At 41.9% G+C, this 18,564-nt stretch overlaps 1 protein-coding gene across 3 annotated transcripts in view; it reads left to right on the forward strand.

The window, feature by feature from the left end:
- LOC117360271 (complement C2-like) overlaps nt 1-18,564 on the forward strand; it is a 116,377-nt gene that overhangs the window by 67,415 nt on the left and 30,398 nt on the right. For 2 of the 3 annotated variants that reach the window (XM_033943944.1, XM_033943946.1), the window contains exons 9-13: nt 3,554-3,634; nt 7,465-7,602; nt 9,635-9,750; nt 12,774-12,909; nt 15,607-15,748. In XM_033943944.1, the coding sequence (XP_033799835.1) occupies nt 3,554-3,634; nt 7,465-7,602; nt 9,635-9,750; nt 12,774-12,909; nt 15,607-15,748 (613 nt within the window). The remainder of the gene's footprint in view (nt 1-3,553; nt 3,635-7,464; nt 7,603-9,634; nt 9,751-12,773; nt 12,910-15,606; nt 15,749-18,564) is intronic. The other variant, XM_033943945.1, reaches the window with a different exon arrangement.

An 18,564-nucleotide genomic window follows, 5' to 3' on the forward strand; every position in this document is an offset into this window, starting at 1 on the left:
TGATTACCTTATTTCCATTTTCTATTTATAAAAGTTTATCTTTGTACTGGACTAATTAAAATACATTTTTTACTAACTTTAGGAGACCAAAACCCCTTCCTCAGGTCAGGACAGTAACAACAGTATATTGTACTGACCTGAAAAAGGAGATTTTGGCCTCTGAAAGCTAATTTAAAAATGGATTTGTCCAATAAAAATGGTATTTTCTTTTTTCCCCCATTTTTTTTCTTTATCTTTGTTAATTTGTAAAGTGGTGATTATTTGTCAGTTTTTTCAAATTCACATCTGTTATATTTATATTTTGCACAGTATTAGAGGACTTGTGTCATTGGATGGAAGTGAGGAGAGACCCGAGAGAGGAGTGACACTCTGGATGGAAGTGAGGGGAAAGAGAGGTGGTGCACTGGCTGGAAAAGAAAGAGGGAATACACAATGGATGGAAGTGCAGAGAGAAGAGAGAGAGAAGGTCATGCTGGATGGAAGGGGCAGAAGATAAGAATTAGTGAAAGACAGGGAATGAAAGGGGTGATGTGAGAGAAAAGAGAGAAAGCTGTAGGTAGACAGTAAAAAGAGAGAAATTGAAGACTATAGAGCAGTGTCTCTCAAACTTTTTTTAGCTCCGGGATACTAAATGGAGCAAATGTTTTTCGTGGCACATTATAATTGAAATTATAAAATTTCAAACCTAACAAAAAATTAAATTTGAGAGTTTTTTTTTTAAATTTAAAGTTCTTTAAGCTATGTATGGGTAATTGTAACAACAGTAAGACTAAATACAATAGAATTGCTAATCAATGTGATGGATGTGCTTGTTTTTGAGTGCAAATTACAGACCAGTGAGTCTCACATCAATAGTGTGTAAACTCATGGAAACATTGCTTAAATGTAAAATAGACACGATTTTGGATGAGGGGAATCTAAGGGATCCTAGTCAACATGGATTCACTAGGGGTAGGTCATGCCAATCCAATCTTATCAGCTTCTTTGATTGGGTAACAGGAAAGCTGGACTCGGGAGAGTCTCTGGACATAGTGTACTTAGATTTCAGTAAAGCTTTCGACAGCGTCCCACACCGTAGACTATTAAACAAGATGAAATCTATGGGGTTAGGTGAGACACTAATTGCATGGGTCAAAGATTGGCTGAGTGGAAGACGTCAGAGGGTGGTGGTCAACGGCACCCTCTCTGAGACATCGGAGGTGACCAGCGGAGTGCCACAAGGCTCGGTCCTGGGTCCACTCCTTTTTAACATATTCATAAGAGACTTGACCCAAGGGCTTCAGGGTAAAGTAACTCTATTCGCTGATGACGCCAAACTATGTAATATAGTAAGTGAAAGCAATCTGCAGGATAGTATGACGCAGGATCTGCTTACGTTGGAAAACTGGTCCTCGACATGGCAGCTGGGCTTCAACGCTAAGAAATGTAAGGTTATGCATCTCGGTAGCAGAAATCCATGCAAACCTTACACCTTAAATGGAGAAACACTAGCAAGGACTTCAGAAGAAAGAGACTTGGGAGTAATCATCAGTGCAGACATGAAGGCCGCCAAACAAGTAGAGAAGGCCTCATCCAAAGCAAGGCAACTTATGGGATGTATCAATAGAAGCTTCGTTAGCCGCAAATCTGAAGTCATAATGCCACTGTACAGAACCATGGTGAGACCTCATCTGGAGTACTGTGTGCAATTCTGGAGGCCACATTACCGTAAAGACGTGCTTAGAGTTGAGTCGGTTCAGCGGATGGCCACTAGGATGATCTCGGGGCTCAAGGGTCTCTCGTACGAAGAAAGACTAAACAAATTGCAGCTCTACACTCTAGAGGAGCGCAGGGAGAGGGGGGACATGATTGAGACATTTAAATACATCACGGGACGTGTCGAGGTGGAAGAAGACATCTTCTTTCTCAGGGGACCCTCGGTCACAAGGGGGCATCCATTCAAACTCAGAGGAGGGAAATTCGATAGTGACATAAGGAAGTATTTCTTCACAGAAAGGGTTGTAGATCACTGGAACAAGCTTCCAGAGCAGGTGATCAAGGCCACCAGCGTTATTGACTTTAAGAATAAATGGGATGCCCTAGTAGGATCCTTACGAGGGTCGAGTTAAGGAACTAGGTCATTAGTACTCAGACTTAATGGGGTGGGTCAGTAGAGTGGGCAGACTTGATGGGCTATAGCCCTTTTCTGCCGTCATCTTTCTATGTTTCTATGTTTCTAAATTAACGCAAAACATAGCTTGATAGTCGACAAGCAAACACCACCATCTGCTTCCCTCTGCTGTGTCATCAGTGATGTGGCAGAGGAAAGATTCCAGCGGAGCAGGCCAGAAGCAACCTGTTCCAAGCACTGCCTCTACCCGCCAGCCACCACCACTGCTGTTGCTGCTTTAGGAGACCCGGAGGTATCAGGACTCACTAAATCGGTGAGTCCAATTTTTTTTAGAAAGCGAATTGATTCAAACTGACTCACCGACGTGAATCGGTGAAACAATTCATATCGACGAATCAGTGCCTATCACTTCGAGGTAGCCATCTACACTGAGGCACCTACTGGCAAGTTAGCATAATTGAGGCGGACTGGGGGCAGATTTGGGGTGTGATTTCACTTGGGCGCATTCATTTAGGCCAAGAAAATCCTGACCTAAATGGCAGTGTGCCTAAGGTTTTAATGCCTAGTGTTGCCGTTAGGCACAATTCTACACATGGGCACCTAGCATTTGATTGACAACCACACTCAATGGCGCCTAGGAGCTAGGCATTGTTTATAGGATCAGAGCCTTATTGCCTCCTCTTTAGGAGGCTCTAAGGGCCTCTTCTATCAAACTGTGCTAGCAGTTTTTAGTGCAGAGAGCCACGCTGAATGGCCTGCGCTCCTCTCAACACTTATAGGAACTCTATAAGCATCAGGAGCAGCGCAGGCCATTCAGCGCGGCTCACCGCACTACAAACTGTTAGCGCAGTTTGATAGAAGAGGCTCTTAGTATTCCTAGGTTAAGTCTGCATTAGTCAGTTAGCGAACATTAATCAGAAAATACTAGTTGAATAGCACTTCCATGCCCATTCCTGCCCACGACACACCCCCTACATAAAATATATTTTTTTAATACCATGTAATTAGCATGCAAGAAAAGGGGCATTACCATTTAACGTTTTGATGCATTTTGCTGTAAACATTTTCTCACGCATTTAGGCTTTAGTTCTCTTTCTGTTGTATAACTTATTATATTTTCTGTTCTTTGTTGTACCTTATTTTGCTCTTCAATATTGTCTCATTGCCTTTGGTCGTTCCTTGAATGCAGATTATTTTATTACATTACACTTTACCTCACTCGAAGTGTCCTCAGACAAAAGGACATATGTCAAATATGATAACTAATTAAACAAATATGCTTGATATATGATTCACCCCAAATTATTTAACACAGCTATAAAAGTTAGCCCAAGACTTTCAAGTGCTTCATCATCTATAGAAAAAACTTGGCACATCTTGTTTTTTCTTGTGAAAAAGAAAATGAATACAAATTAATAAAGACTCCATATTTTTTGATTCTAGGGAAACATACAGCAGGAGCCAGCCCATATACAATGGCAAGAAACATTGAAGCCACTGTGCCAGATACAGAAAAGAATTTAGGTTAGTAGAATTAACACCAAACAGACAAGGAAGTAAATGCTAACCTACCAATACTAGAAGGAATAGAAACAACCATGAAACAAAGTACATTCCAAAATAGGTGTTCCAAAGTTTATTAACACAAATATGCCTGACGTGGCCACATTTCGCCTACCAAGGCTGCATCGGAGGTCAATAGGAGTCAGTGGCGTACCTAGCATGTGTGACACCCGGGGCCCATCATTTTTTGGCACCCCCCCCCCTCCCCATCTGAATGAAAAACATGATTTTTAGTAACAAGCCACACGTCACACATGAGTACCTAGGAAAAGGCAGCATCTTACATACTGCAGTGAGAAGTACAACAGCAATACACCCATTGTAAAACTAAACAAGCCAGACTAGTACCATGTTTTTCGAACACACAGAACACAGAAAACACCTTCGCCTAGTATGGAATGTCATCACAAACTAACCCATCCCCCTTTTACAAAACTGTAGTGTGGATTTTAGCCACGGTGGTAACAGCTCTGACCACCATGGCTGGCGCTAAAAAATGCTCCACAGTTTTGTAAAAGGGGGATAAAATAGAAATACATAGACAAAGGTTAAATTGAACCAGCAAGAAGATGGACTCTACATACAATGCAACACCACAGAAACAGTGACACATGTCTCCTAAAGCAATAAATAAATAGAAAATTTTTGTTCTACCTTTGTCTTCTCTGGTTTCTGCTTTACTCTCATCCTTCCATCCACTGTCTGCCATCTCTCTGCCCCTATATGGCATCTTCTCTCCTTCTATGCCCCTTCCAGAAACTGTATGCCTCCCCCTTCCATCTCTCCTTTCACCCCCATTGGTCTGGTATCTGTCTCCTCTCTTTCACCCCTGCTCTGGCATCTCTCTCTCCGCTCCCTTCCTCCAGTTCTTCCCTGGTCTGCCTTCTCAATTTATTTTCTGCCTCTGTCTAAATTCTTTTTTACTATTCAGTCCTCAATTTCTCTCTTCCACTGTGTCTTCCTATAGCTTGCCACCTCTTTCCCTCACCCCTTCCAGTAACTAACTCTATCCTCTTCCCTCAATCCTGCATGTGCCCTTTTTTTCTTTCTCTTCCCCACTTCCTTCCAGCATCTGCTCTCCCTTTCCCTCACACTTCTATTCAGCAGCTGTCCCTCCTCTCCCCCACACTTCCATTCAGTGTCTGTTTCCCTCTCTCTACCCCTTCCATCTACTGTTCACCCTCTATCTCGCCCCTTCCATTCACTGCCCTCTGTGCTCTTTCCATCCAGTGTCCACCCTCTCTCTCTCTCTCTTCCATATGGCATCTTCCTCTTTCTATGCTCCTTCCATAAACTATCTATCCCGTGCCCCTTCTCTCCTTTGTACATGATTGATTTCAACTCTGTCACCTCTCCGATTTTCTCTCTCTGTCACCACCCTCTCCCCTATGCTCTGGCATATCTCTCTTCTTCTTTCTTTCCTTCCCACCTCACAGTCTGGCATAATCCCTTCCCTGATTCCCGGCATCTCTCTCCTTTCCTTTTCTTCCATCTCTCCCTCCCCCTCCATGCTCTGACATCTCCTCCTTCCTTTCCCCTTGATCTGGCATACCTTTCTCCTTTCCTCCATGCCCTGGCGTCTCTTCTTCCCTCCAAGCCCTGGCAAATCCTTTCATTCCTTCCAGTTGGTTCAAGCAACGCTCTCCCCAATTCTCTCCCCCTCTGCTCCCTTTCCTCCTTCTGTCACCCAAGGCCTGGTGTCCTGAACTTCATCGGACAGCAGCATCATTCACAATTCACTGCTGTTGCCAGCTTCAGGCCTTCCTCTCTGTCGGGTCCAGTCTTCATGAAAACAGGAAGTAGGCAGGATCCGGCAGAGAGGAAGGCCTGAAGCTGGCAACAGTAGCGAATTGTAAACGTTGCTGCTGCCCGAAGAAGGTAATGGTGCCAGGCCTTGGAGCACCGAGGCAGACCGCTTCTCCCCCCTCCCAGCTGAACCCCCACTGACCCTCCTATCTCTCCCCCCCAAGTGAACCCTTCCGACCCTCCCAGCGAGAGCAGCAAACCTCCCTCCAGTAGCGTTGGCATCGGCAGCCGCAGCGCTAAACAGGCTGCTTCGTGGCTTTCTCCTGCTGGTGAAGAGTCACTGATGACGTCATCAATGGCGCTTCACCGGCAGAAGAAAGCTGCGAAACAGCCCGTTTAACGCTGCGGCTGCCGACATTACTGGAGTGAGGTTTGCTGCCCTTGCTGGGAGGGTCGGAAGGGTTCACTCGCTGGTCACCTTAAGTAAGGAGGGAGGGAGCGTGATAGGGACCGGGCCGGCTGTTCACCTCCCTTAAGGCTTCACCCGTGGCGGACCGCTCCCACCTCCCCGCCCCCCCCCCCCTTGGTACACCACTGGTAGGAGTTTATAAGGCACAAGAATAGTATGACAGAAATCTTTCAACAAAAATGAATTAACTAACCACTCTTCAATTTAAAGGTATGGAGGGGAGTACGGGGGGGGGAGGGGTGTCAGAGGAAGTGGGTGGGATTCCCAAGGCAGGAGGGAGTGGGCATCCATCTTGCCGATTAAATTTGAGGTACAGGCAGGGCCGGCTACAGGAGGAAGTGAGCATTTCTCCTGCTGGTTTTCTTAACAAGTTGGAGATGTTAGAGGTCCCACCACACCACCAGGGTGGGATTCCTCCTCAGCAGATTTAATTTAGAGGTGGGGGGGTTGGAGCTGGTGAAGGAGGGAGTGGGCATCTCTCCCTTCTGGCTGCCAAACAAGTTGAAAAGGTGACAGCAAAAGCTGTAAGGATGCTAGGGTGCAAAGGGAGAGGTATGGCCAGTTGAAAAAAGGAGCTATTGAGGCCCCTGTATAAAACTCTGGTGAGACCTCATTTAGAATATTGTGTACAATTCTGAAGACTGCACCTTCATAAAGACATAAACAGGATATAGTCAGTCCAGAGGAAGGATACTAAAATGATCAGTGGTCTTCATCATAAGATGTATAGGGACAGGCTTAAAGATCTCAATATGTATACTTTGGATGGAAGGCGGGAGATATGATAGAAACATTTAAATATATGGTGTAAATGTGCATGAGGCAAATCTTTTTCATTTGAAAGGAAGCTCTGGAAGGAGAGGGCATAGGATGAAGTTAAGAGGGAGAGGAGGAGATAATGGATGGGCAGACTGGATGGGCCATTTGGCCTTTATCTGCCTTCATGTTTCAATGTTTCTATGAATGTCTTTCTCATACAGCAGAGGAGCAAATTGCTGTAACTTTGTTTCCTGCTGCTAACAGTGACTTCCGGTTAGTAGCATTAGTAAAAGTGACATTTGTGGAAAAAATTAACTATTTGCACAGGATTTTGGAAACTATTTCAGGAAGAGTATTTTGGCATCCTACAGCGGTTCCTTCTAGCCCTAGCTTTCTATAACTCTAGGCAGAGCTATACCATTGGTTGATTCGGACATCTCGCTTGCCTTTTTTGTTTGGTTGTTGTTGTTGTTGTATCTTCTCTTTTCTGCTTTGAGGGGATAATAGCCAGACATCAGAGAGAATGAAAAGGGGAAGAAATCAAGGATTGGAGAGAGAGACAAAGGAGCAAATAAAGGACCGAGAAGAGGCCATAAATAACAGATAGAAAAGTAGACAGGTGGGAAAGGCCATCGGTTTGGCAGTATGTAACACTGCTGCTGGGCCTATTAGTCTTGCTTGGGTTCTTTGTGATTGTGAGTGAAAGGATTACATAAATTGCAGCTCTGTTCTCTTGTAATCAAATTAAACTTCTATTCAATACAGCAGCCACTATGCAATCTGTACATAGTAACTTTGTACTTTATTCTGATGGTAGATATTTTTACCCTTGGTATTGGAGATGTCCACAAGGGGGAGCTCGAGAGGATAGCCTCAAAAAAAGAGGAGCAAAGGGCTTTCTACCTTCGCAGTTTTGATGACTTGAAGATGGTTACCATGGAAATGCAAAATCAGGGTAAGTCTTTAGTAGGCCTAACCATTATTCTCTTGCTCTTCACTGCTCCCTCCCATCCACTGTTCTTAATTTAAATACAGTATTTTTATTTTGCTTCACAAGAAATATCAGTTTAAGGTGGATTACAAGGGCCTAATAATCATATTACAATTCCAGTAAAACAAATATCTCTTGTGCTGCTGCTTCTACTGGTTCCCACCAAAATGCCTCACTTTTGCAGCACTTCTACTGCACCCCCATATTCTCATGGTGTTTTCCGATTGCTCCAAGCTACCATAATATGATGCTTACAATGTATCTCTAAAATGCAGCAAATAATTTAAATACTTTCCTCCCTCCACTTCACGCCACCTCCTTCCAGGAAACCATAGACATATGAAAGGATATGTGTTCCTCTACCACGTTCTTATATGATGGGGAGTCAAACTAAACATGAACTGAGCCAAAGCTTGGATGGAATGTTTTATTTTTTTCCTGAATCAGAAGAGAACCTGAATGACTATTTGAACATCTCTATTGAACTGAACTGGAATAGGCCTGCAAATAAAATAATTCAGGTTATTGATTCAGAATATGTAAAGATTTGAAAAAACACAATGTGATACAGTTAGTAGCTCCAGTCCCATTAAGAATCAGAATGAGCACAGCTCCAAGCCAAGTGTCAGCTGTGACTACCATAATTCCCACCCTCCCGTGGATTCTGAGCAGACCAAGTTATAATATCCTAGAACTGGCTCGCTGCCATGCTCACAATCCTAAATGTGGTTTTTGCGAACCACAGTTTGGGAAGCACTAACCTAAACAATTTTGACTATAGGCTTGGGTTAGCTCCTGCAGCACAATAGGTATGCATGCAAATGAATCTGCAGCCACACCAATGAAACCCTGTAGTTCTCTCTACTAGATGTCAGCACTGCAGCAATATGGAAACAGAGTCAGAGCTAGAGTCCTCTTTGCCTGATTTACTGCTTCCTACCCCTACCCCTACCTCCTATACTGATTGGTTCATTCTCCCCAGTGATAGACATCTGAATGGATAAAAGAAAGCGAATCAAACTGTGGCAAAGTATTGCTGTCAGATCCTCTCAAGAGGGGGAAAGAACAGCTGTTTTCAGCACAACCCTAGCAGACTATTTAATTGAATAAATATGGTGACTAATACATGCTGCAGCTTATTTATTCTGAGTTGCATAATAACTACAGTATTTAGCCTTAGAAGAGTGATGGAAGTGCCTGGGATGTGCAACTTTCAAAACCATATACATGCGTAAACCAGCTGTCTGAAAAGTATCCTCCCTCGGTATGACTAAAAGTACGCAGGATGTTCCACAGCACATGCCCGTTCACTTGCATTAGAGGTGTTCTGAGGAGGGGATCAGACAATAACATATATAAGTTTCTTTTAAGAAAATCTACTTGCATAAAGTCAGGTGCAAATGTCTTTACTTACTTTGTACCAGACAGTTTTAAAAGTGAAAATATCTGCATACATCCTTATTGAAATTTAATGTCAAGTTCATCTGTGCCAACCAATGAAAAACAAAAAGAGGATGACCCAAGTTTCCACAGTGAACAATGGCAAAACCAAACCAAACAAGACTGTGAAAACCAAACAATGTTCCAAAAACATAAAACGCTATCCACATTTGTATAGTATGGACCCAACATGGGCCATGTTTTGGAAAACCACCTTCCTCGGGGGTCCGAAAAATGATGTAGCTAGCCTTTTAGAGACCAAGAAACATCTATCAAATGTGGAGAGAAACTCACTCTGCTGCGCATTGACTCTTGGTCTCTGTAAGGCTAGCTACATCATTTTTGGGACCCCCGAGGAAGGTGGTTTGCCAAAACAAGGCCCGTTTTGGGTCCATACTATACAAATGTGGATAGCGTTTTATGTTTTTGGATAAATAAAAAGAAGATTTGGAACATTGTTTGGTTTCCACAGTCTTGTTTTCTTAAGTTCATCTGTGCCCCACATTAGACAGTTTGAGATTTATCCCGCTAACTTATATATTTGGTTGTGTTTCAGAAGGTGCCTCTGGCTGTGGGGGGAGAGGGATGGTCTCCAGAACTTATGCAAGAATATCCAGGGGAGAGATGGCCGAAGAGAAGCAATGGCCATGGCAAGTTTACATCATTATCAAGGTCAATAGTGTTCTCATATATGTTTATATTTATTCAGTTTGATATACCACTCAATCTGATCAGCAGTTCCGAGCAGTATACATTATATAAAATCAACAAAAGGGAAAAGAATTCCAATATTTGAAAGGAAAGAGCCCACTTTATCGAGGTTGCTTTTCACTCCTAGCTCCCACTCATTGTAAAGCACTCTTGCCTGAGAAACTCACTAACCCCCTACTTGTCCTGTTTGATTAGACTGTAAGCTCTAGTGAGCAGGGACTGCCACTCCCCCAGCCCTGCCCAGCCCTGCCCTACCCAAGTCACACCCTGTTCTGCCCCAGCCCTGCCTCCCAACTTTTTCTTGTGCTTGGAGCTGCATAGGGAGCGCATCTGCGCATGCACAGATGTGACGAATAATGTCACATGCGCAGATGCCCTCCCAACACGAAGCCAAGCTGGAAGCTTTTCAAAACCCAGACAAAGTGCCGGGTTTTGAAAAGCCGTCCAGATGCCTGGACAGTCCTCTAAAAAGAGATCATGTCTGGGTAAATCTGCATGTCTGGTAACCCTAGTTTTAACGCACAGCGCTGCATATGTCTAGCTAACTTGTCATCCCCTAACTGGCTAGGTTAAGGGCGGAATTAGGGTGGAGTATCAACTTAACCAGTTAGCGGCGATATTCAGTCCTCTAACCAGCTATGTAAGTGCATAAAGTTAATTTCCTGGTCAGTAGACACAGGCGCCGGCATTGAATATCCTGGGTTATCAGCCCGTGGCTGGAAACAGCTTTTAAACCACTCAACACTGCGGGCTGAATATTAATATTAAAATAATTGCATGTTGGACACTTCTGAGCATCTGCCCCAAGCTGGGACGTGTGTGTGCCAGGACAGAGGCAGCATCAGTATTATTCCTTCTTCCATAATGATGGCCACATTAAGAAGAGGACTTCATAGCTCACCTCCTCATACCCTGTAGCAGTATGTTCATTTGGAAGATCATCTGGATTATCTAGCCTCAAGTAAAAAGAATATCAAAAGGTTGCAGATCATTCAGAACACGGCTGTTCAGTTGATTTTCAACTTGAAAAAAATTTGATCATGTAACTAAATTCTATCGGAAGCTACTGTACATTGGCTCCCAGTTGAGGCAAGAATATTATTCAAGTTAGGTTGTACCTGTTACAAGACATTGTTTGGTCTTATACCTGATTATACTATTGATCACTTTAAATTTACTGACAGAAAACGATTTTCTCGGCATTTTAGATTATTTACATTTCCTACTGTAAAAGGTTGTTTATACAAAGATTTTTCCATAGAATATTATCTTTTCAAGCTAGATCATGGGATAATAATAATAATAATAATTTATTCTTGTATACCGCCACACCCCAAAAAGTTCTAGGCGGTTCACATCCATTAAATTAAGATCCATGCTGACACACGGATTTACAATATTTTGAACATAGTTACAGCAGTAAAGAAAGGGAGCGTGGGAGCGTGGAATAAACCTTTTTCTGTCCTGTTAAACTCCAACTCCTATCTTTCCTTTAGAAAAATGCTAAAGACCTACTTATTTGACAAATTTTTCTGAATATGATTATAATACACTGTGCTTGTACAGTCTCTTGATTGTTGTTAACCACATTGAACTGAGAGGTTACTGCAGTATATAAGTGAATTTGTTTATCATTCCTCTGTAGCATCGTCATGTTCAGAAATATTTATACACTTTAGGGCTAGAAATTCAAAGCAATTTAAATGACTAGTCAAGGTTTCTGGCCATTTAAATTGCTCATCCTATATTGGCTATATTCAGGAGGTTAGGGTGGGATAGGGGTGGAGGTTGGGCAGAGTGACCACCTAGCCAGTTAGTGGCCTCCAACATGGGCAGGAGGGAGGGGGCATTGCTCCTGCCCATTTAAACTGGATCAGCAGGGATTCATCAAGGTAGACCCAAGGGGGCCAACAGGGGGGAGTCCTGGGTCTGGGCCATCAGGGGGAGTCCTTGCTTTACCTTCCATGGGTGTGTGGGAGGGGGTCAGGCTAGGGAGGATGTTTTCCATTCAGAGCGATGGGAAGGGGAAGGGGAAGCGTAATAGTTCAGTTTATTTGAGGTGGATGATAAATGGAGAACTGACACCGGAAGAACAAGATAAGCAAAGTGAAAATTGGCACAGTGATGAACAATTTTTACTAAATATTTAAACTGGACATTGTTTCACTAAGTGAATGAACTTTTAGTTTGAATTTATAGGGTAGATTAGGAGAACTTCAGATGTATTAGGAATATGATTATGTATGTATGAAATGTTCACATGAATTTTTAAATATATGATGCAATAAAATGATAAATAATTTATGAACATAATAAATGAGTACTTATATAATTAATGGTGTAATATATAGCTCTTTTTTGAATGAAATTATTGTTTAATTTATGAGAGCTATTGAAATTATATTATAAATCCCTTGGCATTTGTAAACTGCTAATCCAATTACTTATAGATTGAGAGAAAACTAAGGTCTCCTTTTACGAAGGCGCGTTAGCGGTTTAACACGCATAATAGTGCGCGCTAAACCGCCGGATGTGCTAGCCGCTACTGCCTCCTCATGAGCAGACGGTAGTTTTTCGGCCAGCGCAGAGGTTAGCGTGTGATGAAAAGTTGCACATGTTACACCCGCTAGCACGGCTTCGTAAAAGGAACCCTAAGTTTATTATTTAAAAACATGATGTCCAGTTATGCATTTTTAGAGAATTTTTCTGGAACTGGTAGTGTTGGAGGCCTGATAATCTCTGGGAGAGGTGATAGGAGTCTGAAAGTTAACTGAGGAGAGGGCACAAGACTGGCCTGGAGAGTATCCATACTCCATATAAAGTTTGGAGGGGAAGGACTAAATATGGGGCTATCAGTATTGGTCGCAGAGGATAAAAGAAGGAAGATCAGAGATAAAGGGGCACAGTAGCAGGGGGAATGGAGATAAGCAAAGAAGGTATAATTTTCCAGTGAAATAACCAATAACGTGTATTTCATTATTCAGGATGAGAATGATCCATACAACCAATATACAGGTGGGGGCTCGATCATCTCAAAGCGTTGGATCCTCACAGCTGCACACAATGTAATGTCTAATGGTGGTGTCAAGGTCTCACCCAACCATGTCACAGTGGTAGTAGGTAAGTCTTCTCTGACCCTTCCACTGGGAAACAGTGATCACAACATGATCAAATCTGAACTGATATCTGGAGTGATGTCATTAAAGAAATCTACTGTAGCAGCATTTAATTTTCAAAAGACTGACTACAATAAAATGAGGAAAATAGTTAAAATGAAGCTAAAAGGATTGGCGGCAAAGGTTAGGACTTTAAATCAGGCATGGACGTTATTTAAAAATCAAGCACAGAAAACAAGGAAAAATATCCAACACGGACTGCAGTAGATGTGGAACAGGCAAAACACAAGAAGAAACTGCAGACAAAGTGTACAAAATGCAGGCTATGTTTATTATGTCAAATATAAATTCAGTTAATATTACCACCCTTCAGACAAACCTAAGGACCCGACACGGTCCGTGTTTCGGAAAACACGCCTTCTTCAGGGGTCCAGGGTCGAAAGAGTTTGTATTGAACCGCAATATAAATTGATAATAAGCATGGGCTTGTATGAATCTAAGAAAATCACGCGCCAACAATCTGGGCAAAAACTTTTTTTTTTTTTTTTTTTGCTTCGTTGCAAGTTTTTGCCGAGATTGTTGACGCGTGATTTTCTTAGATTCATACAGGCCTCCTGACCCGGTAGTAACTCCGTGCCCTGCGACTGAGCCGTCTGTGCAGGAGAGAAGCACTGATGCCGAAATGGCTGCAGGAGTTGTCTCCAGTGAGGGATGCAAGATGGAAGAAGGAGTCTCGGGGGATAAAATGCAACCTTTGGTGGAAGATAGTTGTTTGACTCTCTCGACCCCCTCGGAGATGGCCCTGTTAGATGTTTGGAAAGCGATCCAGAGGATGGACGGAACATTACAAAAAACAGTGCAGGAAACATCTTCCTTAGTGAAAAAGGTAGACTCTTTAGCAAAAACAATTGATGAAATAAAAAATGAAAATGAATTTAAGTTTCAAGTTGTTAATGAAGAAATAAAAGCTCTTAAAGAAGTTAATGCTCAATTGATTAAAGACAAACTTTTAGTACACAAGAAAATAGAGCAATTAGAGAATTACAATAGACAACTGAACTTGAAACTATTAAATTTCCCAAGGATGACAGAAATTTCTTCTGTTGAATTGTTTAAGAACTATTTGGTTCAAATTCTGGGTTTTGCTCCTGAACTTATTCCTCCTTTGAATAAGATTTATTATTTACCTGGTCCTATTAAGAAATTAGGGAGCGAAACTCCAGTAGTAAATCAAGGACTTTTACCTCAACCACTCGAGTTGGGAAATATCTCAGAAATTTTGGAAACATCTACTACAAAAATTGAGGAAAGACCTACCTTGCTCACTTTCATTTGTGTTTCAGCAAGATGCTGTACTAAAGCTTTATTTCCGTAAAACTCAAGCTCCTTTTATGGGACAGCGTATATGGATTTACCCCGATGTTAATAAGGAGACACAAGAAAGGAGAAAATTGTTTTAGTAATGAGGCAAGAAGTGAAAGATCTTGGAGCCACTTTCAAATTGGTTTACCCTTGCAAATGCCTCAATAAATACTTGGTGACAAAATATACCTTTTTTGTTCCAGAACATCTTAGGAGCTTTCTAGACATGAAAAAGATCATCAGGGACTAATGGATGTTATAATGAGAGGAATATATCCGTTAAAGCCTTTTTTTGTTGTTATTGTTTCTTGTTGTTTAATTTAAAGTCCCTTTAGGTCAGGGGTGTCCAACCTGCAGCCCCATGAAGTATTTTGTGCAGCCCCGGTCGAGGGTGATGCAGTGTTTTCCTCTGCTGCCCCCGGGTGTTTACCGTCTTTCCAGCTCCCTCCTCTGTCTTGCTGCAGCATTTGCGCGTTTGCACAGCCCCAGAAACATTTTTTTCGGCCAATGGGACCCAGGGAAGCCAAAAGGTTGGACACCCCTGCTTTAGGTGGACTTTTCCACCAAGGTTCTATATTGGGGTCTAAGAAGAAGTTGTATTTTTATTTACCTGTTCTTATTCTTCTTTGTAAAAATCTTTTCTTCGTATTTCCGTAACAAGTGTAATGCTTGATATTATTTTCAAATGAATAAACAGATAATTTTAAAAAATTAAAAAAAAAACAAAGGTAGAAAGAAGAGAAAACGAGAGCTGGCATGGTTAAAAGGTGAAGTGAAAGAGGCTATTAGAGCCAAAAGAATACCCTTTAAAGAATGGAAAAAGTATCCAAATGAAGAAAATAAGAACTTATATAAGCACTGGCAAGTTAGATGCAAAGCATTGATAAAGAAACTAAAAAAAGAATTTGAAAAGAAATTTGCCAAAGAGGCAAAAACTCATAGTAATAACTTTTTCAAGTACATCAGAAGCAGAAAACCTGTGAGGGAACCCATGGGACTGTTGGATGATCAAGGAGCACAAGGGGTGCCCAGAGAGCTAGCCAGATAGCCCTTTAAATATTGTGGCCAAGATAACTTTGGTGCTGCTCACTCGTCTCAGATATTCAGCGCTGCTTATTTTCTAGACAGTGATATCAAATGTTCAAATTTTATGTAGCCTCTGCAGATGGCATTTAAAATCAATTATGACTATGATGGCTGAATATTGACCGAACTGAATTCAGTACCCTCAGTTGTTTTGAAAAGCTGATGCCGATGGATACGTACATGTTTGTTCGAGTAGCCTTTGTAAGCCATCAGTTGGTAATTTCTTCTTCTTCTTGGTTTGTTTTTCTTTCAGGTAACATAAACAAAATCAAAGGGAAGAAAATGGATGTTGAGATTATTGAAGTGCATAATAACTATAACGATAAAAACGGTTTTGATTCTGACATCGCCCTGCTGAAGCTGAAGCAGGATTTGGAGCTGTCCAACAAGATCTGGTGATCTTTTTTGGGGGGGAAGGGGGTTCCATGTTTTGTACATAATTCTACACTTAGGGGATCGTTTTCAAAAAAAGAAAAACACCCAATTTGTGTCATAAAGGGGCAGATAGAAGTTTTTCTTGCCAAACCCTTCCAATTCGTTATTATTGACAGCTATTTTCTAGATAGATTTCTATGGTGATTGTCTACAGTGCATTTAAATTTCAAGGGGGCGTTTCGGAGACGTAGTTTGGACAGAATTAGGATGGGCTTATGATCTGATATTTTTCTGCAATAACTGAACATTTTAGAAAATGTCCAAGGCATCATCTGGACATTTTGGGCTAGACCTATTTTAACAACAAATAAGTGTCAAAATGGTGCCCAAACTGAGCGGATGACCACTGGAAGGATGAAGGCTTAACATTCTCACACTCCTTAAGTGGTCACTGACTCCCTCCCATCCCCAAAAAATGTGAATGAAACAATGTACACTTCTTCCTCCATATCCATGGTTTCAGTATCCGTGGATTTGGTTATTCGCAATTTTTTTTGTCTAAGTTTTCTTCTATTTTTCTTCTATTTTTAGGCTGTCCGAGCCTCCCCGAATCTTACCTGGTTGTCTAGCGGTGACGCGGGACAGGTCCGATCTTCCTATGCTCCTGCCCCGTGCAGAGCCATCATTAAAATGGTTGCCATGAGTTCCTGTTGTAGTCTCGAGACTACAATGAGAACTCATGGCAGCCATTTTGATGACGGCTCTGCATGGGGCAGGAGCATAGGATGATCGATCCTACCCCGCGTCACCGCTAGACCACTAGGTAAGATCCGGGGATGCAGGAGGGAGGCAGGGGGCGTCAGAGCCAACCAAAAAACTTATTTGTGATTTTTTGCAATTTGCGGGCCAGCTCTGCACCTAACCCCCGTGAATACAGAGGGAGAGCTGTACACATGCTTATGTGATAGCTTCAGATGTTATGGTCAGTCCTAGTAGAGAAGCAAGCAGGTTCTTAGAGTAGCCTTATGGGTGGTTCAATGTAATATGAAAATAAGTTAATTATTTTCAATAACCTATGTACATTTTTCTCCTAACCATTTTGCACCTTTTAATTCACTGACTGCTTAATGTTCTCATATCTATTTATACTCTGTAATTCGCTGATTGTACAGCTTATCTTCATTGTGAACCGCCTAGAAGTCGCAAGATTATGGCGGTATAGAAAAATAAAGTTATTATTATTATTATTATAGTGTACCATAGAGATGGAGGACTCAGGCCCATATTTCACTCTAATGAACAACACATTTTTCCAAAAGTTATGCTTCCTTAAAACAGAACTGGTGATTATGATCAACCCCTTCAAAATAAACACAAATATAATTTTTCTCTGACTATATCACATAGGAATTTTGAGAAACACGATGGTATCTTTAATTGACTATAACATGTTTTAATGCACAAAGTTTCTGATACGCTATGATAGTTCACTGTGGTTAAAAGTGTTTTCCTGCTGATTTTTGTTTGTACTTAGTGTCCGGTGTATCTCATTGCACTGTCCAACAATAGTCAGCCAGCATTGATGGTTTCCAGTTGCCATGATATCTTTTTTCCATTGTGGCAATGTCCTGGTGAAACCTTTCAAATCTCATACTAATCACAGCTTTATAAATATAAATTAAATACAATATAATTAATGTGAAGTGTTCAGACCAATACCCTTTGATTCAGTGATCTCACCGAACTGGGGTATATTAGGGACCATCATATCACTTCAATGTCCCCGTGCCATCCTACTCCATTGCTCCAAATGGTATTATATAAGTAAATACAATTCACTTATCTTTAAGATGACTTGAATGGACTAGGTGGCAGAATCTTTAACCTCCAGCTGCGATGAGAGTAAAGTGCGTTAAACTTAAAGTGCTGTGTGCTGCTTGTGCTTGCCTTAACTGACGTGATAACTAAAATTTATTGTTATTAAGCCTGGCCCCCCGACTCGAGTTTCGGGTCCTTCGTCAGGAGGGGTTCCTGTTAAAAACACAAATTTAATTAAAACCTAACTAAAACCTAAATATTTGTATATTCAGAATCAATTCTTATATTACTTTAAATCTCTCTCTGCTTTTCTCATGAAACAACTTTAAATAACAATTAAATACCTGTGAGGCTTTCTACATCTGGGTTAACACCGAAATAAGAGAGGAGATTCATTGACGACGTGTTTTTTGTGTGGACTGGTGGTCATGATGAATTAAATGAATTCTTGGAAGAAATTAATTATAACGATCCTAATGTCAAATTTACTTATAATAAAGACTAGTCTTATAGCCCGTTACATTAACGGGTGCTAGAATATATGTGTGTGTGTCTCTCTTTATTTATTTTTTTCTCTCTCTCTCCTTAGCCGCTTTCTTTCTTTCTGTCTTTCTTTTTCCTTGGCTGTCCATCGCCACCCCTTGCCTGCTCCCCCTGTCCATTCTCCCTTCCTTTTACCTCCCCTGTGTCCACCACCACCCCTTCACAGCTCTCCTTATGCAGCAGCAGCCCTTCTCCCTTTTTAGCTCCCCCCGTTTTAGCTCCCCCCTGTCCATCAGCACCTCTTTCCTTCTCCCCCTGTCCAGCAGTAGGCGTCCCTTCCTTTTTCTCCCCCCTCCTCCTTCTTATCCCTATGATACAGTTACCTTGCTCTGCCCCTGATCAGAGGTTCCCGACAGCCGCCCAGTTGCACCCATTGGAAAAGTTCCCTCTGCGGCATCCCGCACCCTTCCTGACACGACTCCCGCTGTCTTTCTTTCTGTCTGTCTCTGTCCCTGGCCCCCTTTGTCTGTTTGTC

Source organism: Geotrypetes seraphini, chromosome 5 (assembly GCF_902459505.1).
Source record: "Geotrypetes seraphini chromosome 5, aGeoSer1.1, whole genome shotgun sequence".
NCBI lineage: Eukaryota > Metazoa > Chordata > Amphibia > Gymnophiona > Dermophiidae > Geotrypetes > Geotrypetes seraphini.